Source organism: Neodiprion virginianus, chromosome 6 (genome assembly GCF_021901495.1).
Source record: "Neodiprion virginianus isolate iyNeoVirg1 chromosome 6, iyNeoVirg1.1, whole genome shotgun sequence".
In the NCBI taxonomy this organism is placed as follows: Eukaryota; Metazoa; Arthropoda; class Insecta; order Hymenoptera; family Diprionidae; genus Neodiprion; species Neodiprion virginianus.
The window spans coordinates 989,749-1,015,930 of record NC_060882.1 but is presented as its reverse complement, the minus strand read 5'-3'; the positions used below and the strand labels follow the sequence as shown (position 1 = coordinate 1,015,930).

General features: G+C 46.8%; 1 protein-coding gene across 2 annotated transcripts; it reads left to right on the top strand.

The window, feature by feature from the left end:
• Positions 1-1,812: 1,812 nt before the first annotated feature.
• LOC124308198 (uncharacterized) lies at positions 1,813-22,251 on the top strand. Of its 2 annotated transcripts, none has more exons than XM_046770674.1 (4): positions 1,813-2,644; positions 18,834-19,062; positions 19,128-19,271; positions 19,609-22,251. In XM_046770674.1, exons 2-4 carry the CDS (start codon positions 18,842-18,844, stop codon positions 21,557-21,559), a joined length of 2,316 nt encoding a protein of 771 aa, XP_046626630.1. In that variant the 5' UTR covers positions 1,813-2,644; positions 18,834-18,841; the 3' UTR covers positions 21,560-22,251. The 2 variants fall into 2 exon arrangements, with proteins under 2 accessions (XP_046626630.1, XP_046626629.1); XM_046770673.1 differs by lacking the exon at positions 1,813-2,644 and adding an exon at positions 15,723-16,419.
• The last annotated feature ends 3,931 nt before the right edge of the window (positions 22,252-26,182 follow it).

Sequence of the window (26,182 nt, the reverse complement as noted above, 5' to 3'; positions counted from 1 at the left end):
TCGATCTCGTCCCCTGCACTCTTGAGTATAATCACGGTACTCCGTTGGACTGTTTCAATCGACTTCCGTAGGTTCCACGAAGCAGTTTCAGCTCTCGAAAGAAACACTTGACCAGAGATCGGATCGGGTGTAAAACAGACAATGAGACACACATATGTGGGACTTTTACAGGACTTTCATGATACAGATCATTATTACCGATCGTTGTTAATGGACAATGATCATTCGATCGGATAGGCATGAGGACCAACGACGATTAGCGTTGATCGCAGTGTAGCGAACGTAGCGAACGTCTTGACGAGATTGCAATTTCCTTTTATACTTTATTTTGTTAAAAGAAAGAACCTTGTTCCGCTTGAGTTCGGCGGTGGAGTAAACTTGAGATTCGAGAGTGTAAGGAAAGTTCTCGTGTACCACCCAATCACGCGGCCTGCAGACCGAGATGCATACGAGGATGGCCTGCCGACCGATTGTGAGAACGTAATGAGGAATGACGCGTTGCAGCAAGGGCGTGCCTGCAGGTCCCACGCGGTCTCTGCCTTGCGGTATACACGCATGAACGCACGTCACGTGCGTGTGAACCGAAGGAACATCTGCTTTCGGATGTGTGCATGCATACTGACTAACTGACTGGCCGAGTACACGGCCAGAGTCAAGTCTCGGAGCCGTGAAACGCGCCTGCGGGAATCTCATCCTCAAGTCTCACGCGGCTCTTTGCATCGCTCGTTATCGGAAACGGAGAGTTGTATCAGTCACGGGGTCGGCAAGCGTGTGAGGTCTGAAAATTGTGGTGCAAGAAAGTTACGTAAATTAGATAAGAGATCTGGGGAAGTCCTGAAATTGTAACGAGGAGCATTATATCTTTTTTCTACGCGAGGTTTCAGGTGATCACCAAACGACCGTTGTCGTCATTGAAGCTTGATGCTTGGAACGCGTGCCCATTTATTATCCGTGCATCACGGTATCTTTTGACTCTGTAGGCAATATATATGGATACCGCGTTGCTGCAACCATAGCAGACGACGGTAGTGATGATAATTGATATTAATGAGAGTAATTTGACTGGCTCGACTGCTCGAACCCGTCTTCGGGTCGCGTGTGTCCGATGAAAAGGAATTTTTTATTTTTTTTTCTGTTGCGCCTTTCTAACTGGACACTCACAATTGATTTCGACTAATTCACATCACAGTCGCATATATAACGGAGGTATATATCTTTCAATTGCCATTCAGCTAGTACGCTCGATCCTTTCTCGCGAGTCGAAAACTTGAGTAATTGCGATAAAACATCTATACACCGACGAGGAGACAGCAACCAAAACCGATCGTTTCTCCATTCTTCGGTGATCAAAGAAATTCGGTACACGTAGAACTTATAAGCCATCTATACCTATGTAGGTATATAACGCGCGAAATCTCGGAACTGCAGATGAACGCATCACAGCCAATTTCGTCAAAAATAAGCGTTGACTAATCAAACCCGTACACGTACGTAAGTATAAATGTACCTATATCCGAGAGGCCGTGGTAATCGATGACTAATTTCGAACGGAACATTCGAAAGATTGGTTTCCTCCTTTCTTCGTTCTCTGCGCGGCGAGAACGCGGATCTTTCGAAGAACGGGGGGAATCGATGAGTTTAGAAAAAGGTCCGAAAAACGAACCTTGCAAGGAGGATATCGACCGAGGAGTACGGGAACGTGAGAGGAGCTTTCGAGCGTGATAAAACGAGTCACGACGGCGAGGAGCGTATGTGAAAAATCGCTTTTTCTTCGCAGCGTCCGGCTGGACCAGTGGTAAAAGACTGAGGCTGGTCGGGCGGCTCGGTAAACTTCGGTGATGTTCGGTAGAAATCGTGGGGGTTCGGCTTCCCGCGTTCCCTCCGCTGCCCCCCGTCAGGTTTGCTTTTGCCGCGGCTCGTCAACTCGACAACACAATTCAACACAATTCGAACGTCCCTCGTTTCTTGCCGGACGCGAACTACCGGCCTCTCCGTTGCGTTTGCGCCTGACGCGCACAGCCTCCGCCACGCTGATCTTCCTCGTTGTCGGCCGCGTGTGACGAATATCGCGCTGTTTTTACACCGAGTAGAAGAAAATCCGACTTCGGGACGCGACGACGCGAGTAACGGGCGACGGATAAACCTTCCATTTTTAAATAAAATACAGTTTGACAAGCCGATGGATACTCGACGAACCGCTGATTAAACAATCAAGCGATAACGCGTACTATAAATAACATTCACGGCTGGTTGCGAACAAGCGCTGCGACGTTGGATAAAACACGCGTTTAAATGTCGAACACGATGCGCCCCGCGATCTGAATTTCGCCGTCGATCGTGTAACGGCGTTGACGCGAATCTACGTATAATGATCGTCGGGAGCTCGACGTTTGCGAGCTGCCGCCGTTGTCAGTGGATCTTAATGCAGTGTTCGTTTCTGAGTGATTACTGTTCTTCATCCCCGTTATACTTTACCTGATTACAATGGTGATTTTAAAGCGCATTTTACGCCAGTGACACAATACGGCCGCAGTTTGCGATCGATATTTGACGATCGAGCGCGCGGGAGTTTGAAAATATAATATCGTTATTCAGTCAACCAAGCTGCCCAGCGATACCCGGCATGGATGGAACCAACCCAATGGTAAGTCACGGAGCGCTACCTTTGATTCTCTGATCGTATTTGCGATGAACAGATTCCCGGGATTTTCAAAATCCGCAGAAAATTGTCACCGCGATATGTTGCGTTTAAATCGAACGATATTTGAAAATCGCCCGCTTGAACTACTTCGAGAACTGCAGTTTGAAGGCTTATTTCTCTCCTTTTCTCTCTCGCTCTTTACGGCCGTTTCGTCGCGAGGCGAATAATGGTGATCCAGCCGAGAATTCCAGCAGCAGTGAGTTTAAAAACTAATGTCGCACGCACGTGAGCCCGAAAGTATCAAGGCTGTCTTTATATTCTACGCAGCTGCGTCCAAAAGTGGAATAATTAGGCACACCGGGCGTACGTGTACGGCAGAATTGAGAATTTTTAAGAGAACTTGCCCGCCGTCTGTACGCGAAGATTCGAACCGACTCAGAGCTGAGACGCAATTGGCGCGCGCGGTTTTCCGTAATACAATATGAAATAATACACGCGATATTATATTCCGAGTCACATGCGACGATCGTTAATCGAGCAACGCCGCGAGTTTTGCCCGTATTATACCTATATCATATACGTATTATGCAATGTAATAATACACCTTTCGTTTGATACAATCGCACTGCACACGGCCTGTGCAGTCACGTAAGCTTCGATCGGTGCTGACGATAAAACAATATTTTCCTTCGTACACGATATTTCCCGGTGGATAAGAAAACGTAATTGTCAGGGCAAAAGATCGCGACCCTGCTTTTCGCATTTCATTTTCGATAATTTCGCGTCGTAGCGTTTATAACTCGTACACCTACCAGCGGCTTACGCGCGATTACGCGGGATCGCTGCATATCACAACGTTGTAATTAATAATTCTATGTGAATATATGCATCCACACTTTCTCACGAAATAAATTTTTTCTTACAGGTACGTGTGTCTGTCGAGATATTTGTGTAATATTTATGCATATCTTACCCATTTTTATTTACACACATACGTACGTGTATATTACTAGTTTACGAAAGACGTGTGTTATAGGTATACACAAGTATAATAACACGCCGGCGAAAACTTGTTTCTTCTGCTTCTTCTTCTCTCGACTGCACGCTTACACCTCTACCTTGTATCAACGACGACACCGCGGCGGCATATTACCTGTATATACATATAATACCTGCATCAAACGCGTATTTAAGCAGACGCAGGCACACACGTGCGCATTACGAATAATTTCTACATAAATTATCATCTAGAGTCATATTCTAATTCATATGCGTGGGTAATTTTATTATTGCAGTTATACGTACAGGACGTAGATACTGGCGCAGGTGAGGTGACCGAGTGTATAGGTGAATGGGTGTATAGGTGTATAGACACGGATCGCATCGCCGAACACCCCGATGCATGGCCAAGCTTTGAGAGCTCGGCAAAGGTATTAAAATATCACGCTACTTCTCTCTGCCATGTATACGGCTTGCGCTGCACAATATTATACACGTATGCTTACGTCTGGAGTATCGATATTACGCTCATCCGCCGTCTCGTGTGACGGGAATCTACACCCGTATCCGAATTTACGGTTTTGATACCTGCCGCCTCCACTTCTCTATTATAGGTATAATATACAAGCGCTTTCGGTCTACAATTTCACAAATTTTGTCGTCGCAACCTAATTACTCGAAACGCACCAATTATCTCTATACTTTTTTTTCTCATCCATCTGTGTCTCTCTCTCTCTCTCTCTCTCTCTCTCCCTGTCTCCTCTTTGTTTCGTAAGCTACGACGACGACAACGACGAGGAGACGGAGTTATAGAGTATCCATACATACATGTACATGTGGAGCACGCCATGGGGCTTTTGCTCAGCCATTAGACTCCGGGAGCCTCCCACACATCTTGAATGAATCAATGCGATAAGAAGCTGCCCCGCGTTGAGCACGTTACGCGCTTGCTATCATGTAGGTATATGTCCATAGAACTCGTGTGAATCACACACACATGACCACCTCCAATTTCCATTAGCGGTAGCCGTCATTTGCGGAGTTGATTTCTAAATCTCCGATTGACTCACTCGAGTAATATGAAAGGATTGAATTTTCGGCCGTTATTCACTCTTGGTTCAGTAAATTCTCGCTCGTTACATATATTACAGATACATAGATTATACGCGTGCGGTATACAAAACGTCGGCGAAACTTCATTTTGGTTATTCGATAATTCAGTACAATCAGACGCGCAATCACGCAACGATAATATCATTCAAATTGTAAAAGAAATAAATGACAACAAAAATCTCGGACATAACCGTCTGTACGTTACACACCCTATATACATATAAATGCGGTGATAATTTAACGGCGGACGAACCGCGGGCTGCATATGCGGGTTGAATTGGCGTAGGTGAGGTAGATTGTTATTCAAATTTGGTGAAAACATGTTGGACATGCATAGGCATGAGGTGCCTATAGCCGCAAGGCGGCGCCGCTGAGTAATCATTTCATGAAAATTGATATACCATGCTGGGCACGATGAGTATACATATACGTACCTATGCGTACGATCATAGAAGCTCCTCCCCACGCCGCGTATAATGTAATTACCGAATTCAAGGCTCCCCTCGTATTTCCCCTCGTGCTGCCCGAAAATTTAATGGTTACGATTAAATTAAGAGCTTGCGTGGCGATGCTACCAATTTTTTTTCCTTTTTTATTTCACATTTCATTCGTTTTTCATAACGTATTAAATGCCACCGACATCGTTACGCAATCTTCTGTCAATCTGTTTTTCTTTTTTTCTTTTTTCAAATTAGCCCAGTCACTGTGTCAGGAAAACTTTCGATGGAGAGAGAGAGAGAGAGAGATTGGAAATTTCATAAGCGCTTCGCAAGATCTGTCGATGTTCAAACCGTAAAAATCTGTCGTAACTCGTCGTTACACATCGTATTTAAATCTGTAAGTCTCCGTTGAATTTGTTTACCGTTTAAAAAATCTATTCCATGTATAATCGACGCATTAATTAGCGATAGGTAAAATCGAGATAAAAAAAGGTGTTTAATTTCAACGTATAAGAGAAAAATTTCACCATTGACACAGATCGACGTTAACAGCCTGGCTGGCGTATAATTTGCAATGAAATTCAGATCACACCTGTATAAAGGTGTAGGTAAAATACATAATATATCCCCGGGGCGTTAGAAGGCGCGATACGCGGACGATTTGTATGCGACGTGTAACAGGGTTCGTTAGCGAGGAGAAATAGTTTGTGGAATAAAAATGCACGTAGATATGACACGTAGGTTTGTATCGCGTCGCAGGTAGGTGCGCGTGAGTATAAGTGTAAGTAGATAACAGCGGCGGAGACGCGCGCCTAGCTGTTTTCCGAATAGAAATAAAAGCTGGCAAACCGCAGTAAACTAGATTCCTGAAAGGGGGGGGGGGGGGGGAGGGGGGGGACGCGAGCGCCGTGGCGCTTAGGACGATCGGATTCCCGGAGCCGCCGGCTGCTGGAATAGCAGGAGCCTCAATCACGATCGGCGCATCCTGCGTAGGGACAACGAGTTTCCATGTTTCCGCCTTCGATGCTCGACGGCGGCGCGGCGGCCGGCGTCTAGGGTAAAAAGTTGGAATAACGCGTCGTCGCCGAGCGCTATTTAACAATGGTGATCACGTGTGCGGCCCGCCGGTTCCCTTACAGGGGGTTCTCTCCCCCGACTCGAGGGGCCTCACCGGGCCCCGCGCTCCATGAATGAGAGTTTCATTCATGTGCATTCTGCGCCAGCTCGACCAACCGCACACCGAGCATACCGCGGACTGCATCCTCGATTCCATGCCCTCCGGCCTATCGTTAGCTACGCGGTGCTGCGCCGCACACCTCTTCCGATAGCATTCCTCTCATCGACTCCAGGAATCGAGCGCCGACCCCGTCGTGTCGCAGTCACTTCGCTTATTCACCCCCACCCTGCAGCGTTTAGTAGAGAGATAGGTAGATGGATAGATGGATAGATAGATAGAGAAAGAGAGAGAGAGAAAGTATGTTTATTTGATTCCGGAGTGTAAGTCCCTTGGGACCACGGGCATAAATCACAAAAAGACCAATGATAACCTAAGACTGTTTAATTCTAATTAGAATAGAGGAAAAACAATAGCTAATTGTAAATCAAAATAACATAGAAAGCGAGGAATCAACGGGAAGAAAATAATACTGATCAAATGTGGAGATGGAAGTGATGAAAGTATAATTGAACGAAAGATGGGGATGATACCCTGCACACCTCGCAGCACACCCTCTGCGAGATGAACATGATGAAGTTACTCTAACCATGGCAGTCATCGCTTGGTATTACTTCACTATCGACAACGTTGTTTCACAGTCGACGAATAGGATTTTACTCGTACCTAAGTTACAGGTATAAGTCGTACCGAACCTACAATGAGAAACCTTATTGTCTCACGATTGATGCGTTATAATGCGATTTCATGTTTACACCCAAGGCGAGCTTTTCTTCGCGATTTGTGCAAAATGCCTGTTTCGTTTAAGCCGGTACCGTAAGGCACGGCCTTACCTACACTTCTGGCCGAGAGCTGTTACAGGAACGTTGTTTGTTATCTTCGCCGGATGACAGTCGCCGGTACAATGCGCTCGTGACTCAGTGTTCGCATGCCTTTACCCTCTTATCAGCGACTCGTTGCCATAAATCCCCCCCCCCCCCCCCCCCCCTCTCTGCGATGCGGATAGGAAAGAAATCCTCGTGTATGGCTGATGTCTGATCCTTGTACCCTCGACTTTACAAACCTTGTAAACCAAATGGTTTGACTCTTTTAAAAAAAAAAAAAGTTATAGTCCAAAGACAATTTCTGTTCTCGGGCGAAAGCATACTTATTTTCCAACTCACATACATTTCTTTCGTCACAATTGAGGACTGTGCGGGAATATTTAAACTATTGGAACGAACGAAGAAGAAGAGAGAGGACGTGTAATTGAAAATGAGCGCCGTCCATTATAGAATGGCGAAACTTGTCTACGACATTTATTTAAAAAAATTGTTGGCCCGACGGCGAGCTAAAACTGTACACGTAACCTGTCGCGAGATGATCAAAGGTCCGAGACGTCGCGACGACACGCAAGTTCCGTACGCGGGCACAAGAAGGCATAAACGCAGGATCTTATAAATCAAGCCTCATTGTGTCACGAGGATCGTGGGAGAGAATCGTTGCTTCGCGCGTTTCGAGCGCACACGCATAAGCCTTGACTCGCTATCCGACGATCAGCTGCAACCTCTGTACAAACTGCACTCGTATGATTGTAACGTCTTGCTGCTACTCCGACGGATCGCGTTGCCAAATTTACGGAGAAGAAATCCTACGGCAGGGGTGAAAAAATTCCCGCTACGCGCCTCGTTTTCTCCAAAGTTGAATTAGGGAAAAGATTAATGAGGGAATACGAGTACCTAACAAGTAACGAGGCGGCAAGATTTATCAAAGATAAATATATCGCGCGGGATTGAAGATGGCACGATCGTTTATAAAACGTCTAATTTTGTTCCAGAGGAACAGAGAGAAGGGAGGAAGAGTGACCGGCCGAAATTACTGAGAGATCTGCTCAGGCTCTCGTAGTTTCTCTTCCTCGATTCTCAGACTTGCAATTCCACTTTACCGCATGGCTCTCGTACTTTTTCGCACTCGTTGCTACGCCCACTTGGACAGTCAGAGTTGCCGTTTCGCTCGTCACGTCTGGCGGGAGTTGACGGAGATCTGACACCGTCAAGTATAACTCGAAGAACTTCCGTCAGCTTTGAACGATAATTACAGGGGTGGAAACGGTTTGACGGATTCCGAGTTACTCGTTTCTGCTCGAAAATTATAAAATCCACGTGGGTGTCCCTCTGGCTAACGTTCGGTAACAAATTACCAAACTGCCCGCAACTACCGAAGGCCAAAATCGCCGGCGGCGGATCTTCGTTACGAAAATATAAAGCTAAAACAGGTGTGGTCCGACCGGTGAATACTGCTCGAGAATAGAACAGGTAGCTTCGTGAATTGGCCAGACAACAGGCGGTTACGTCAGCCGACTGACAACCACTCGTCGTGTTGAAAAATCCGCTTGCATAACGTACGCCCCTGATGCCTAGAAAATTATAGAAGATCTTCCGCCTTGCTCTATTTTCGACAAACGTTAAAAAGGATGAAACGCGGGCCGAATCGCGGCACAGATTTTTACTTGCAATTGTTTCCGAGTGTTCGCACGAACATTTTTGAACGTCAAAATTGACTTGGAACGACCTACTTGTCCTGGTGGTTAACTTTTGGTACATTGCAGTCCGAGTCCCGATGTCACCGTCCACTTCCGTTGACGACGCGAGCGTTGCGCCACAAGGAACCTCGGGATTGTGGGAATGGAATGTCAAACGATATAATGGCCGAGTCTTCTTTGCGGCAGATTTTCTTTGGCCGAATTTGAATAAACGTCAAAAAGCCGTTAAGACGATCTTCCGTGTTATTCTTCCTCTTCCTCTTCACACTCGGCTGACCAACGCGAATTCCAACCGTCCGCACACTGTGGAACAAAAATGACCCGCCGATCCAGGCTTGCATTGATCCCGCTGACTTCTGGGCTTGCACCAGCATCGAACGTCCTACTTCGTCCATCATTCTTAATTAAGACAGCTGGCATGACAATCCCATTTGCCTATCTCACCTCGAGATCTCTCAACCAGCCTGGCAGGCCCGCAGCTTCCGCGGACCACGAAGCTGTAATAAAACAATTTATTCATTGAGAGATAAGAGGCTCAGGATATTCCAGGCACGAAAGTCTTCACGTTTTTAAAAGGTGGTCCGAACGCTTTCGACGCAGCAATCAACTCCCGCACATCCAATTAACCACTGAGTTCATATTAGACAATTTAATCGAGCACATGGATCTAACAATGGACTGGAACCAATGTGTTTATCTAGAATCTTAATTCATCCCCAGCTTTCTATTACACAGGCGTCGTCCGGTGAGGCAGCAGGTTGCGAACACGACGGATCACCGATATCACAATGGACTGAGCTTGCGGTGTACGATGCAAGAGGCTGATTGTACCGTTCTAACCGAACCAACAGATTACGGCCGTAATTCATCAGAGGAAAATACCGTGCAACTCAAGATCTCGTTACGGCGTAGAGTTTCACGTTCACTCATCCGCGATCGTTATACGAGCTTTGCTCGCCTCGTGCGACTGCTGGATGTTTAGCCACGCGGCAAGCTAATGCATATTAAATGAGCTCCAGAACGAATTTGTCTGTACGGAGACGTTTTTTTGCCTTCGATACGTTCCTCGATGGATAGCCACGTGCCGATTCTCATCATTTGTTCTTGGAGCTTAGGAGCGACGCACGAACTATGAATTACGTTGTTCTTTGCTCGATATGTATAACATTGATCGTACGAAACGATTTGTTGTAAGAATTGGGAGTGAACAATGAGACGAAATCCGTTTGTTTCTGCATCGGGGAACGAAATTGGTAACGTAAAAAATACTTGAAACGTTTTAGCTCGACAATTACTGTGAACCGTCGAATTCGCCCACAGCTGGCACCGCGATTCGGGAAATAGTTTTCGTCATCTAACGGGCAAGAAACTTTGAGGAAAGAATAAAGATATAGAGTCGTAGACTCACCTGTACATTTATCGTTACATAACCGGAGAACAGTTCGCACAGGCAGCGAATGCGCATTTGTAAAAAAGTTTAATAACCGATCAGAGAATTGCGGAGGAAACAGGAAACCGGAAGTGTCGCAACGGCAAGCGGGACTCCGAGAGAATGTACGGCTGGTGCGCAGCGAAGGCAATCTATTAACTACCGCGGAGTTAATAAAGATTGACGAAGCTCGATATTAGACATGTTCAGGTGCTCGAGGACAGATCGGGATACATAATGGAAAGAGAAAGCTGGTCGCAGGCGGCGGGTTAGGGAAAAAATATGATCCGTTGGCGGAGGAAAAGGAGGGTGATGAGGGGGAAGAGGAGGAGAGGCGCTGGATCGATTGGTAAAGCAGGTAGCGATTCGGCTCGGCTCCTTCGGATCAGCCCGGCATCCCGTCGAGATCGCAGCCGCACTTCCACTACTGTTTCTGCTCCCGCGGTTGCGTGGGTGTATTTTCGTATTTTCGTTCCAACCTAATTCAGTAGTTCTAGGGTTACACGATGGCATCCTAAATATAAAATCTAGCGCACGCTTCGCTATAAAATTATACACACAAACGCACGTCTCTCCTCCTCCTCCTCCTCCTCCTCCCTCCCCCCCTGCCACGTCTTTGTAATTCGTTTCGGCGTCCCTTTTATTTTACACTGTACAAAGAATGTATACATATGTATGTATATCCTTTCCCCTCTCGCGTAGAACCTGCAGGGAGGAGAAACATTGTGGTAATAATTACAAATTTCCGATCCCGCGCACGCAGCCCCGAAACTTTTTCGAAAACCGGATATCTAATTCTAGATATCACCCGTGACACGCTGCCTTGGAAGAATTCTTGCTTCCTGTCTGCGGCGAGTAAAGATCTGCTTTTTCGAATCTGAGAACGAAAGCCTTGCCGAAGAAACTTTTGCAACTATATATAGCCTATCGCTGAAAAAGATCTCTTTCCGTCATTACAGGTACGTTCAAAAAAGATTGTTTACCGTTCTTCTCGGCAAGCGTGTTCAAAAAATAACCGATATTTTTCCTCGTACTCGCAGCGGTTCACCGGTCACGTATGTTACATTTACGGACTTTCGACTACCCGAGGTGGCAGGAATAGATTCTTAAGAACGATTATTTTTAAATTGCACAAATGGGTAGGTAAGTATCCCGCCGGTCTCGGCGATCCGTGTTACGTAAAATCCAACCGAAAATTCTAACTCGATGTTCCACCGTTTCCCGATATTTTTCATTTCTTTTTCTCATTTGCGTAAGATTATGCGACTCGGATGCGTTGCGGAATTTACCGTCTTTTAAATTTTCAACGATCCAAAAGTCTATTAATACAACGCACGCCCAGGTATTATACACGCCTCGTTTACCGCATATAAGCTGAGTAAATGTTTCGCGCGGACAAACAAAAACCCTGGCACAAATCCAGCATTTTCATCCGCGCTAATTCTTAAACGACGCTTCAAATTGGATGATATAAAATAAAAACAAAATCTGCTCGATGAATGAAATGTAATTATGCGTAAAAAGAAAGAATGAAAAAAAAAAAAAAGTAAACAAATAAATAAAAAACCGCACTCTTCTCAACGCCTCGCAGCAGGGATACGCGCGCAAGTGCGATCCTCGAAACTTCGTAAGGCATGTATAATGTGACCCGCGTTAACCCCCCTCTCCGGCCCCTCGCGCCCCCCACGATCACTCGATCAATCAATCAATGATCAGCTCAGCCTCCGGATTGGAGGAATAGTCCTCCTCTCTTATCCCAAACGCCGGCGAAATCCCCCCGCGCGAACAATCTCCTCCCGCCTTTCCAACATCTCGTGCCAATCTCCCTGCAAGGCGCATGCACGGAGATATCGGGACGTTGGTATAAGGTGCAGAAGCCGTCTTGCCTCCGAGTCCTGAATTATTGCAGCCCACAAATTCAAGGAATATGGCCGCCTCGACGATTCGCATAGCGGAATTTTTTATTTTCCTCCTGCATTATTTTTCCAACCATGTTCTTCGGATTTAAATACAGAAGTCAAACGCGCCAAAGCTTTATTATTTACATCCAAAGACGAACGAAACGGTTCGACCTTTTGAATTAAACGTCAGATTTTCGGATTCTGTGAAAAATTCGAGCGCTGCACAAGGGAAACGAAATTGTTTTAGGAAAATCCTACGAATGAAAAGTTTCCTTGGTTCGTTACATGTATACCTAGATGATTTATCACTCTTCCTCTGAGTCGGATAATATTTCGTACGAATCATATTTGATCGCCGTATTTGGTAAAGTCGATCGGTCTTTTCACTCCCGGTTATCCGATAGCTTCGTATAATGTTTGTAAAACTTTTTCGAAAGTGCAGAGCATTGTTTCCTCAGATGGAAAAAATGTACGTTTCAAGTTTCGCCCGGGTCGTGTCGAGGAGATAAAACGGATCACGGAGTAATAAATATTTATTACTTGGCGTAATAAAAAATGTATTAAGCACAGGGTCATGGCTATAACGTGTAACGTGAATGCTCGGTATATTTATTACGGTTTAATGAAGGGATACTGATGAAAATGGTCTATTAAATGTTGATAAATTAGACCCTGAGCAAATATACGCGGCAGTAACTCTTACGTCTTACCCGCGTACAATTTCTCTGTTTTTCCACCTAATCAGGCGGTAATAAATATTTATAACCATTTAATTAAATGAGCTTTCTTCTTTAGTGAGATTAGTAAGTGCCCCGAGGAATCTTGGGCTGCTGATTTTCGTCCCAAAGTAAGAAAGGCAAAATGAAAAGAAAAGCGACGGGATAGAAAAGTCTAGCATCGATTTCCGGGAAACACGCTGTATAATAAAATACGTCGGTAATCTCGTAATTCTATTAAAAATTCCCGACTCTTGGTAATTGCACTGAAACGTACCATATGTCGAATGTGAAATGATAATTGTCGTGCAAAAAATTTCGCCGCAAGGGTTCGCGCAATTCAACCCGTCAATCTAGTTTCTATCTGCAGAATCTCGGAGGCAATTAGAGATTGAAAAAAAAAAAGAATCGAATTCACGTACAAATGCAAGGCTAGAATAGAATTTCTTGATGAAGTAATTAAAAACGTCGTCAGCAGCTGTGCAGTTGCGTGCATGGCGTTCTGAAAAAAGTTATTGATCATCGATGCACAAGATTTCTGAGAAGACAGAAAAATGGTCGTGCCTACGCCGCGCTACTTTTTTTTCCAGCAAATTATCAACTGCAATTAACAACGAATCGCCGAGACAAGTGAACAAGACAATGAGAGCGACGAAAATACATTACCATCAAATTATGCAAATCAAACAAACTTACGCGGCGAAGTTCCTCCGCAGTTTTCAGAGGTTAAAAAATATCGCGTATGCAGGAACGAACGCGACGATGATGATGATTGCCGAGTCGCGTGGGCGAAGGCACATTGCTTGAACGGTATACGTAAGAATTTTTTTTTGTCTCTGTGTTTATTTCTTTTTCTTCTTTCTCATACGCCGATCGAGGCTAACTGCTCCGCTCGCGAATGCCAAATCAATTTCTGCCCAAAATTGTGTCCCACGGATCCGTTCCAAAAGCTGCAGGAGTCTCTAGCCTCGCGTCGATTCTACCGGGCCAGCTTGGGCCCAATAACTCACCCGGATGTACTCCCCCCTCAATTTTTGCGTTGTATGAAAAATTCGCATTATCTCAGGCTCGAGATGATCCTGACACCATCGGTAGGTCGAAATTTTATGCGAGTAGGTAAATTTTTTCGTAGAAACTATGTACCCAAAGACTGCAGTTTTTATATCCTCTTTCGGTTCGAAAGGAAATGGAAATAATTGGCGTCAAATTTGAGAGAATATTTCCCACCATGGAAGGCATTAGACGCGCACGTAAGCAGACCGTGCGTGAGGTGAGATCGCACACGCGTGTTTCAACGCACGGTGAGCGAGAGTTAGGTAGGTACTGGGCTGCGCACCGGTTCGCGGAGGCGTAGCCACATTATATTCCTTATAGGTAGAGCCAACCCGCCCACGAGATGTGTCCCAATACCTGAGACTGCGATATGTCAACAACTGGCTTTCCATTCGTGGATTTTGATTTTATCGCCTGAATACGCATACGCGGCCCAAAGAGGCCCGGAACCGTGTCAAGAAATCGAACTCGACGATAGCAATCGCGCGCGATATCGACGAGCAGATTATTTCTCGTCTTGCCCCGTGACGCAAATTGTATCGCGAAATAATTCGCCCGAGAGAAAACGGACCACGCGTCGTGAGACGCCTGATTTCGTTTATGCGAATGGTGACGTGGTACAATGTAAAAGCTAGATTCGATAATTAACCTGAAGCGTTGACGAGCAACGCGACATACCATTTTTCGAACCTTCGTCATGCCCTTTATTTCCTCCACGTGATCGTTTCAACGTATCCTTGGTATCCGCTTTTAAGTCTTGATATACGTACAAAATCATCGGAGTACGTTGTTCGAGGAACGGTCGCCTCACGGTTGGATGATATTTTTATTTACAAGATCTTCGGTGGAAAAGGCAGCCTCGTCAAAACGATTTCGAGAATCGGCCAGTGAGACGTCCAAATCACGACATCTAACATAATTCCACCGTTTCAATTCGTCAGCATCGCTGCAGAGCTTGGACATAACTTTGACGGTATAAAGTGTGCGGGTAACACGGCGAATTATACCTCGAGGAAACATCGCGGTAATTTTAGAGCTTGTTTCGCGCGGGTGCCCGGCGCATTTGCATCTCTACACGACGACGACATGCGTGTCCCCAGAAGCTGTAACAACTTTTGCTATTATTAGGGATAACCGCTGAGCTTAAGCGGCCGAAAACACGCTCCAAAAACAAGATCGACGCTATGCTTCGAACCGTATGCGCATCGCGATTTAGTTGCAACAAGTTTTTGTAACACTGCTGCTGTAGGATCAGATTTTCGTCCATATCGTGAACGGGTCTCGAAGCGTGACCGTCCCATACTTGATCTCTGCCTGAGACCAACTTTCCCAAGATTTATGCTCATTTCAACGCCCATACGCTGTGGATATTCTCGCATCTTCCTCTTCATTCAAGACCGCAGATGTTGGTCGCGGGTCCGTTTTCCTCGGTAAACGATTCGCTGCCGATAGCAAATTACGTATCCCAAAAAGGCATTTTCCACACTCTAACTCGTAAAGCAGCTTCTGGGTAAAAAGAAAGTACGTCGTAACTCCGCCGTCCAGAGGGTGTAAGCCGACACCCGGAATAGTCGATACAGGTCGGTTTCTCCAAAAAGTTTGGAGAGCAAAAAGGCATTAATGCCATTAGGGAGGCGAGCGCGATGTTTCGTCGGGCGCGTGCGCGGAGGCCGGTGTTTAAATATAATACGACGGAGGTTAGGCGAGCCTCGCGTCGTGGCTGGTATAGGCAAACGGGGTTTCTCTGCCGTTATAAGACTACCGCGAACACCTCCGCCGCGACGCCGCGCGTACCTCCCGATATGGGGCAATCTCGAATTTCCAACCGCCCAAATTGAGAATTTACTCCCGCGCCTCGCGCGAGCGCCGCGCGCCGCGCGTCCCGACGAGCCTCGACGTCGACGAAGACGGAGACGGAGACGTCGAGAGCGTCGTGACGCCGGCCAGGGTTGCTGGTCGCTGCGCCCGCCCCGAGGTCCGAGCACACAGTGCCAAATGTGCTCCAAAACCCTCCGGTCCGTATAAACGCACTTTGTTGCGACCTCGGAAGATAAGATCCACGTGTCTCTCACCTGAGCGCCGCCGATTGGCCCGTGATAATCCCCGTGATCCAGGGGCGGAGTTTATTGCGATAAATAATATCGTTCACCCTGGTGCAACGTTGGGAGGAAAACACGCCGGGGGACTCTGTCCGATTTTCGCTACTGTGATAATGATAAATTGTATATTGCTAAAGGAACGGTGATTTAAACTTACGGTTAGTTGCGCGTTAATGTAATACCGTCGCGGTTAAGCACAAGTTTTCTAACGATCGTTCCGACACACTTGGTTCGATTTTTTTCACCCACGATCATTTCGTTAAAAAATATATCATTGACTAACGTGAGAAGACATCGTTTTCATGTTGCCTGAAAGTAATTTTCCTGTAACAGGTAAGCAATATGAAAATATACGAAATAACTGTCGTAACGATTCTTGGCTTGAAATCGGGTGAAATCTATGATGTCACACTCTGACCAGTCGGCCACTTGATCTGGATCGTAGATGCATGCCGGTGATTATGATTGCAAGTTCAGATTGCGTTCAGAGTTTATATTTATTCGGCGGAAAATTCGCGGTGAAAATGATCTTTTTCATCGATCGTCTATCCCGGGAATATGATCGGTGCAATTAGTGGGTTTGACACATGACAAACAATAAGGTTTTCCGTTTGTTCACAGTACCAATTATCCTATTAGCTTCGAATATCGGGCTATCAAATTTGCCCGGTTTATAATTACATCGACATGTAGGATTGGTTGTATCTTTGCTTGTTTCGCAGTACCGGTTGTGTAAACACGGCGATGGCTTTCAAAGCATCATAATTCCAAATATGGAGTGAGAAATTTGAGAGAGAGCCGAAAATAGTGGCGCTACGCCAAGCACTAAAAATAGCCAAAAAATAAATCGTAGTTACGTGCGCCTGCATCATTCCGGTTCTTGTAATAATATCCTGTATAATCTGCAAGTGTTAATGAGACCTGAAACGAGGGAATTGGTTGCGAATTATAGTCATGAAAATGACAAAAGAAGGGTGAAATTTCTTCTCTGGTATCAAATTGAAAACTGCATATGCGTCGGCAGTTTATCACAACATATACGTAGGTGTATATAATATATATTTACCAATCGTCCTCCTCATTCCTCTATAGTCAAGTTTGTCCGCAACGCCGAATGTCTACGAGCCAAATATATAACAAAAAAACACTTGTCAAAGCTCGACACGCAGTTTAATTAAAGTTGCTTTGATCTTTGATCGCGTCGCGTAGCGTATCATCGACTCATTGGCGTCTATTCAGAGGCAAAGAGAGACATTGAGTACATAAATAAGCGATCGACGATCACGTGGCCGATTTTGTTGGTAGTATAAATACCACTCCGTTTATGCGATAAGCAATTTTCAACCACCGTTCAGAATTCAAACCATCATCACCAAGGCGCTTGTACACGTCCCAAAGACTAATTATATCCCAACCGTTTTAAAAATATCTTCCCTTACATAAGGTTCTCTTCAACGCAAAGATCCACTCATAACTATTGCACAACAGACGCCTTAAGTATCAGCGATAATTCGTAAGCGATCGAAAACTGGCGTCAGCGTTATGGATCATAAGGGAAATGAAATCAAACACGGTCTCACGAGTATGATGTAACATCGATGAATTAAACAAAAACACTCAGCGTCAGCCGATTTTAGGTACCGTGTGGATAAAAACGGAGACCAACTGCAAGGGCGTGAAAACTACGGCTGAAACCCGATGAAGAAGCACCAATTAAGGCGTACAAGTTGCGGGTGTGATGCTGCTGGTCGCAGGTTTCTCGGGCACGCGCAAGTACGCTTCAAACGTCTTGTAAGATCCGAAGGATGCTGGCTTATGGAGAACAGCGTGCGACCGGTTTATTTTAGACGGTTGAATATTTTTATCCGTCAGAGTGTCGAGGAGGGAGGAGGAGGAGCAGCAATGCCTTCATCCTCGGCCCGACTGTACGATGCCGTCTTTCTCTCCCCCCCGCGTTCTATAAGCTTTTCCTCGATTTGCGGCAACAGAGAAGACCCCCGTTATCAAGCTTCACGAAGTGTCGTTCACACTGACTGTCGTTTTGGCGACTAACCGACCATCCCGCACAGTCAAACTTCATCGGGCTTACACGCTCCTGTAATCCTCCTCGCTGATCCGGATTAATTACTCTGCGAACGCGTGTAATCCTTAAGTGGCTCGACCCGGACGGCTGATCCATTCGAACAGCTGTCCTTGCGGATAACTCTCGGCTTACATTGCACCGGCTCGAACATCTTCGCTGCCATGTGTCGTCCGGAACGATGACCAAACTTACCCTCATCAATTATGAGACTACCCGATCGACAGAGCGATAACAGATGTTACTAAATCTTGGGGCATAGTTATCGGGTGAAATAGTTGGACGGGTTATCACTTGGCGATGGTCATGGGTAGAAATTGATGTCATAAGCTGGTCACGCTTGCACCCTTTTCTTTTCTTACCGAAAAGCTTTGTTGGTTTTTGCTGAAACGGTCGAATGTCAGCACGATGTCGTATACTACGCATTGGTATCCCATGACGCGATCAATGGTGCAATTCCTAAGAACAGTCCTATCGTCACGTGGTTACTGTACTGTTACGACTAGTTTCCTCGACCGTTGGCTCGATTTTGTACCTTATCGCGTTTCTCACAAGTTTAAATATTCGGCCAGATCAATCTCGATGTCGTAAACGAGGTTCAATCTAATCGAGATGATTAACGAAGGTTAGAAAGAAAGGAATAACGAAGAGTTCGTTACGATTTCAGGGGGCATTATGCAGACCGAGGAAGTCGTCCCTCGAGCAACGTCTGCGGGGATAGACACGGGCAGCCCGACGGAGGAGATATCCCACCAGCAGACCCAGCTCCTGCTGCAACGTCAGCACTCGTTGCCGTCGCAGCGGCTCCCGAGTCCCGTGGAATCGCTGACAAGTCAGATGGCGGTGAAGCAGGAGCCGCAGGATGAGGAGGAGCATCAGGGAAGGACTTCGTCCAGGTGAGTCGAAGGCACGCCGCGGTTTTCCGCCATCGGGCAGCATCTTCTAACGAGTCGTCTCGCAGTCCCCAGGTCGAGGCGCACGCCGTTCAAACCGGCCTGCCCAACGGGGGGCCGGGTCAAGTCCAGGTCCTGCAGAACCAGGCGACGATGGGGAGAGCGGAGGTTCAACCCGCCCAGGACTGCACGGGCGGCAGGGCGAGGCCCAGGTGAGATTGCTCGCTTTCATTCTTGCTCGTACGATCGGCTCGGCTCCGCGCTGATTGATTCGACCGGTTCGATCGTCGACGGTCACGTGACGCGCGGTGTATAATACACGCCGCTGTTCGAACCAACCGGTTGTTTACCCGGTTTACGTACGGTCTCTTCGCGCCGTTCGTCACCGGTTCTCCCTTTTTATCATCGTTGCCCCGGGGTCCGGGGCCGGACGTATATTGCGCAATTATCTCGTTCGGCGGAATAATTATACAGACCGGAGTCGCATTCCGATTAATTGTAACCCAGAGCAGTTCCAGGAGAAACCTTTTCTTTTGTTTGAAATTTCAGCCGGGGAAGGAGGAAGTCCCGATGGAAGCTCAAGTTCCACCACCAGGCCCTGCCGCCCGAGTACCTCGACCATTACGAGGCCGCGCTCGCTCGGGAGGCCCTCAACTCCCCGCCGACCCCCGTCCACGACTCCACGGCGCCCAGCCCGGCGCCGACGACCTCGACGTCGACCCCGAGCCCCGTAGCCGACGTCCACGGCTGGCTGCAGCGGATCGCCGCGATGCAGCAGGAGCTCTGCCCCCCGGCCATCGCCCAGAATCCGGTCGCCTCGAGCCCCCAGATGCCGGGCTTCCGGCGTTCGGTCATCACCTCGACGCCCCATCCTCAGCACCACCCGCACTCGGGTCACCACCACCCCGTGCAGCAGACGCAGCCGGCGCCGAGGCCGCCGATGAAGTACTCCGACCTGCCGTACATGGGGGAGATAACCCTGGACAACAGCAAGCCGAGGCGGGGCAGGAAGCCGAAGAAGGCCGACATCTGTCACCTGATATACAAAAACTACGGCACGATACTCCCGGGAACGCCGGGGCTGGAGGAACGGAAGCAGCTCGGTGGTCCCCGCGTCAAGATGGAGATGAGCAGGGAGCAGCCGGCCCAGGTATCCTTCCAGCGTACCGACATTCAGAACAGGATAAGCAGCCTCTTGGAGAAGCGGCTGACCCAGGAGTCCCGGAGGAACCACTCGGCGGCGCATGGTCCGAGGACGACGGAGCAGGAGGAGCCGCTCAACCTGTGCATAAGGGACCTGAATCAGCTCAAGATACGACTGCTGCGGAAGCACGGGAACGTTTACGAGTCCGGGCAGGTGAAGAGCGAGGGATCGAGCGACGGCGAGGAGGTCGAGTGTCTGGGGGCCGCTTCGCCGACGGAACCGGGGACCGACGGACCCCCGGTCAGCAACGGGGTCGGGGGTGGAAGCAGCGCCCTGCAGGGGGACTCCGTCATCCCGGCTAATCCGGGGTTCGTCTACTGGCCCAACGCCGGGGTCTTCATCCACCCTATGGCGCTGCAGTCCCAGTTTCTCTACTACCAGAAAATGGCTCAGGGCGAGGGGGGCCCGGGGTTCACACCGGCGATGCAGGAACCCCCGCCCAAGGAGCAGAAGATCGTTCCCAAGTCGATATACTCGATGCTTGAGAGCAAGTCCCCCGCCCCCGCGGCCGCACCGCCGCCACCAACAACACCGACGCCCCAGCATCCCGCGGCGGCAGCGGCTGCGGCCGAATCGCCACGGGCGAAACGGAGCGGTCCGACCGGCGGCCACGCTCAGCCTACGAAACGGAAGCGGTCGGCGATCTTCATCCCCCCGATGCCGACCGAGAACAACAACAACCCCGCGACCGAGGTCAGCATATGTAAGTTCAAGTTCACGGGGGGCGCGAAGCCGAGCCTGCAGGAGAAGAAGAGCCTCTCCGTCGACTCGGGGGGGAATTTCCGGTACTACAGCGGGACCGGGGACAAGAGCATGCGAGGCTACGAGTTCTTCCCGCGCGAGGCGCTCCAGCAGCCTGCCGGACAGGCCGGATCCTCGGCTGGGGCGTTTTTGAACGCCGCTGGTGAGCGGATCCCGCCGCCCGGACAACGGCCCCCGGTCCCGGAGGACGGACGGCGTAAACGGAAGACTAGGAAGTCGCTGCAGCGAGAGAAACTCGAGCAGACGTTCAAGGAGAAGGGTTTCCTCATCCAGACCCAGCAGCTCGAGTCAGCCGAGGGCGCGACCTACTGCAAATTCAGGCAGCTCAGGAAGTTCACGAGGTATCTCTTCCGCAGTTGGAAGGACTACTTGCCCGGCAATGTTCGCGAACTAACCGGTGCCGAGGGTGAGCCCGAGGTCGAGGGCGAGGCTGACCGCGAGTCCCCTGTCATCAGGCCCCACGTCGGGCCCCCCGGCGTGGTCGAGCTCCCTCCCGCCATTCTGGATGAACCACAGCCCCTGCCGCTGACGTGAAGAAGGGCAGCTACCAGGAGCCGAGTTTTGGTAACGCCTCTTTTTATACTTTTATTTTTCACGGTAACGCCGCTAGTGAAACGGTCGCAGCCGGGGAGGACTGCGGTTGAATTCAGAATTCGTTGGAGAGATTACAGAATGGGAATTAGATGGACGGAGAGAAAGAATTTGTATTCCTATACCTGATGAAGACGTACACTGCCAGACAGCTGTCGAAAGCGTCCTTCCGCGGACTTGAGGGAACCGCGTAGCGACCTGCAGAAGTGAGAGATATTATTGTAATACGAGAAATGTAACCATGTTTCTGTTTCTTTTATTTTTTTATTTTTGATTTTCTTCTTTTTCTCATCTGTAAACACGTGGAGTAGCTTGGATAATATACGTTAGTCCGTCACATGCATTGTATTGCGGATAAATGAGGATTCTTTACGTATCGTTAGCTGATGTATAATGCATTTAACGAAAGTGAAGGAATAATTGTTGTATACTATTTCAATGAACTAAACAACGTGCAAGATTTATTATTTTATTAATCCGTTTAAGCGATCACTTTTATGCGGAAATTGTATCGTATTTTCTACTCGTTAAATGTTCTCACATATTGAAACTAAATGAATGAATAACGGAACAAAAAAAAAACAAAAAACAAAAAAAAAAACTCTGCTACGAATCAAACGTAGTATTGTGCCAAAGATAGGAGACTCAATGCATGCAGGATACACTGCGTGTAGGTTATGATAATGATTATGTAACTACGACGCGTACGTGCGGTAGAAATTGTACATTCATTTGATGTGAATGGAATTTATTGGGGGTTACGCTGAAAGAAAATTACGACTATTAAGGGAAGAAGATTTATTTTTGAGGCTTTCAGCTATCGGAATCAATATTCTTTGTCAAATTCGAGTGATTCACGTCGTTGTTTGATCATATTGTCATATACATATATATATATATATATATATATATATATATATATATATATATATATATACACATATACATATATATATATATATATATATATATATATATATATATATATATATATATATATATATATATAACTGTATATCTATGTAAATATGATACATACGTTGTAATCATGACACGGGGGTAAAAAGATAATTTATGTATATAGTGTATACACATGCGTAAGGCGCGTAATTGTGCATTTGTGAGAATGAAGAGTGAGGTTGAATTAATTATATTGTTATCTGATTTTTTTTATCTTTTCTTTTTTGTAAATTATGTTAATTATTTAATGTACCGTCTAACGAAATCTAGTCTTATTTATACTCTTGTTGAATCAAACATATGTTCTATTGTCATTATACACATTTTTATTATTATTACGATAATTATTATAGTCATTGACATTGATTGTTACCCTCGTACTTTCCGATGCTTAATTAATGATCGCGTCCCTGAAGCTCTTATTTTTTTTAAACAAACAATGAAAAAAAATACCACTAGAGGAACACAAACGATTTTGATCCTGAAAGCTGGGCGGAAGGATCATTCGATTCATCAATCTCACTCGAGTCCGAGGGTAACATTTTCTGTAATCTTGCCACGTTGATAAACTGAATGAAGAAAAGAAACGAAACGGAATTAAAAGAAAAAACTATCGCATCATCGGACGCCACTGTGCAAAGAATATATATGTATAAATAATATCACAAAAAAAAAAAACAAAAAAAAAAACAAAAACCGTCCCGTACTGGCAATAAATTATGAAATATTTTTTATCTAGTTATCTTCCTAGCATCATCTCGCATCACACCTACACACATTACACACGCTCATACATACTCTAAAGAGATCATATGATAAAATTGTTTATATCGCAAACAATAAAACTATATTGTTATTAATAGTTGGCCGTTAATTGTGCCGATTCTCCGATTATTCTTACCGTTCCCTTTATCCCTCGGGCCAACCGATAGTTTGCAGAATTACAACACAATTGGAAAGAAACGCTCGTTTCACTCTTCGCATTACGAAGGCTAGCTGGGAGTTTTGTCCGCTGTTCTGCGGACCGCGGATATTCGTTGTGCAATCCAACAGACTGTAGAGTTATCGCCGACGCTTCGTGGGCCGCCCCCGCCTCCGACCGAGCCTCGTTGTTCAATGCTGATTACTATACAATTCCACCACCGTTGTCATTATAATTCAATATCCCGACTGGAACGCCTTTCCTTTCGGTAAATAGAATAGGGAAAAAAGTTGCCGCGGCCGCATCGGCGATACGTAAGAATTTAACTCGGTTATTTTAACGCAATTATTATACGACGAACAAACACTCGGGCAATTACGAAATCCCATTCCACCGAGAGCCGATCGAGGTGCGGATAATCATTTCATTATACTCGCGCGTCTCCGTATACCGGAGTGCAGAGGATAGTCATAATCGAACGACAAGACGCTTTGCGAGAGGCCGCAGACGTATAATAGGCATCGACGAACACCTTCGGTGAAAGGGGCATTCGTGACTAAGTAATTTCTTCATTCTCAAACGATACGAAAAATGCTGCGGCATGTCGATGTAAAATGCGAGCTGTGAATGACTCAATCGCGTCTTTCGTATCAACCGAATTAAAGTTCCCACCCGAAAGTGATCGGCCTAATATCATTTTATCTCCGAGCTGTACGAACTACATCTCAACAGCCCGTGGGTAGAATCGATTTCCATCGTAATCGTATCGAAGACAAGCTATCTTATACCGGATTGGTAAGGATCTTTCGTATTAGCGGTACAAAGAGGGTCTGACGTGACGAAAAAAATGATCGAAACGGTTGCGCGTATCAATTGCTTAAGGAGGATGCGGCGGTCCCACGCCTAGAAAAATAAGTGCCCGCGTGTATAGGTGCCAATTAAATTAATCGACGATCGATAAAACGCATAACAGCTGGTATACAAGTTTTATGCATTATCATAAGTATAATACGAAATGCCTACCGCGGCCGGATAAGAACTTTTTGTTGCACAGGATGTAACCGGTACATGTATATTCTAATCCCCACCCCCCCAAGAGGCGTCGAAAAAGTATCGAAAATAAAACCGGAGAGTGCGTGCGATTGACGATAAGGAAATAGAAGGTGACTGGATCGAGAATCGGAGCCGGAGCTGCTGCGAGAAGAGAGGGGTCGATTTCTTTAGGACCGTCTATTAGTCCGAGCATCGACGTCTCCGGCCAGCGGATATAATTAAGCGTTTCACATCGCGCTCTTTTGGCTCCATTGATGCTCCATTGAAGGTGGTGTAGTATAAGGCCGAGACGCGGTCGTGCCGCGACTCCAAACGCACCCGGTGCGTAAGGGCCCATTCATGCATAAGCCCATTCACGCACTCACCTCTCACGGAGCAGGCTCACCTTGACGAGTTTTTATTCCCCCGTTGCAACCGCCGCGTCTAAGAGTCGAAGACGCCGACGACGCGCGTCGAACCCGAATTAGAATGAACGATCGATAGTCGGCGAACCGAGGATCTCACCCTCCGATCGATCGACGCTCGACTAGTGGTTTTTTTTTTTTTTTGTTTTTTTGTTTTTTTTCCGTCGAGTGCGTACGTAAACATTTTTCCCTGTTTTTGAGGAGATTACTATTTCTGTATTTGGAAAAAGTTCAAAACAACGACCCGCACCTTAATATCCACGTACGATATCGATATCGGTAAGGATCGCTCGACCCGTCGTGAATTTTTCTCCACCGTGAGGTGTTTTACTTTTCTTTCCCTTCATCCGTTGCGTCCTTTATTTTCGCTCACCGGTATATTCGTCGACGAGGGGAGGCCGTCGGTCGGTCTCTCTACCTACAATGACTCCAGGTTTCCTAATACGGCCTCGCGGCGGAGCGTCGTAAGAAAAAAGAGGTATTTTGGCGGGCATGAGGGGCCCACGGAGGGCCTGGCAGGGCCTGGGAAGTTAAGGATCGCGCGTTAGACGATCGTCCGAAAAAGCCTCGTCAATTTTATTATTTTTCAACAAGCAGCTACCGCTGCAGCGGCGATTTTTCGCTGAATGCGTGACGGAGAACACCCGATTCTCCGCCTTCAGTGTGCAATGCGATATATCGCATATACTGTACGCAGGTATGTATTCGAACAAAGCTAACTAATGGCGAGAGCCCCCTTGCGTAAGGCAAGATTTATTCTAAGCTCCGGTGCATGTAATATGTGCATACGTTGTATTAAATATATAGGTATATGTATATATATATATATACGTGAATATACACACATGTAACGTATAATATATGTACGTATCTTGAGGCGTAAATTCCTCCGCAGTTGCACTCCGGTCATACAAGACTTGCTCGCCCTCGATAGAACCGTTTTAATAACGTCGGTAGGTATAATTAAAATCGCGTCTCGTTCCGTGTGGGCATCTTCAATTAATTCACTTATGCTTATCTGCGCCAGGCGGTTGGCGCAAAGAAACGCGCGATGATCATACATACAATGCGAACAAATCGCGTACCTGTAACTTGTTGTTATTTTACAATATTCAAAAGTCAAGTCGCTGCTTTGGTATTCAAAACGGTGGTAGGGAAGACTCCGAAAGATTACAACGTTCGGAAAAATTCCGGAGTAAATGGACTTGACGTCTAATGGCAGGTACT

What these genes read in the sequence shown, in the direction of transcription:
- LOC124308198 (XM_046770673.1), top strand. Translation starts at nt 16,389, where the DNA reads ATGTTGCCTGAAAGTAATTTTCCTGTAACAG. An exon ending in AAGTAATTTTCCTGTAACAG is followed by an intron (nt 16,420 to 18,833) that starts GTAAGCAATATG and finishes TTACGATTTCAG; the next exon opens with GGGGCATTATGCAGACCGAG. An exon ending in GGCGGCAGGGCGAGGCCCAG is followed by an intron (nt 19,272 to 19,608) that starts GTGAGATTGCTC and finishes TTGAAATTTCAG; the next exon opens with CCGGGGAAGGAGGAAGTCCC.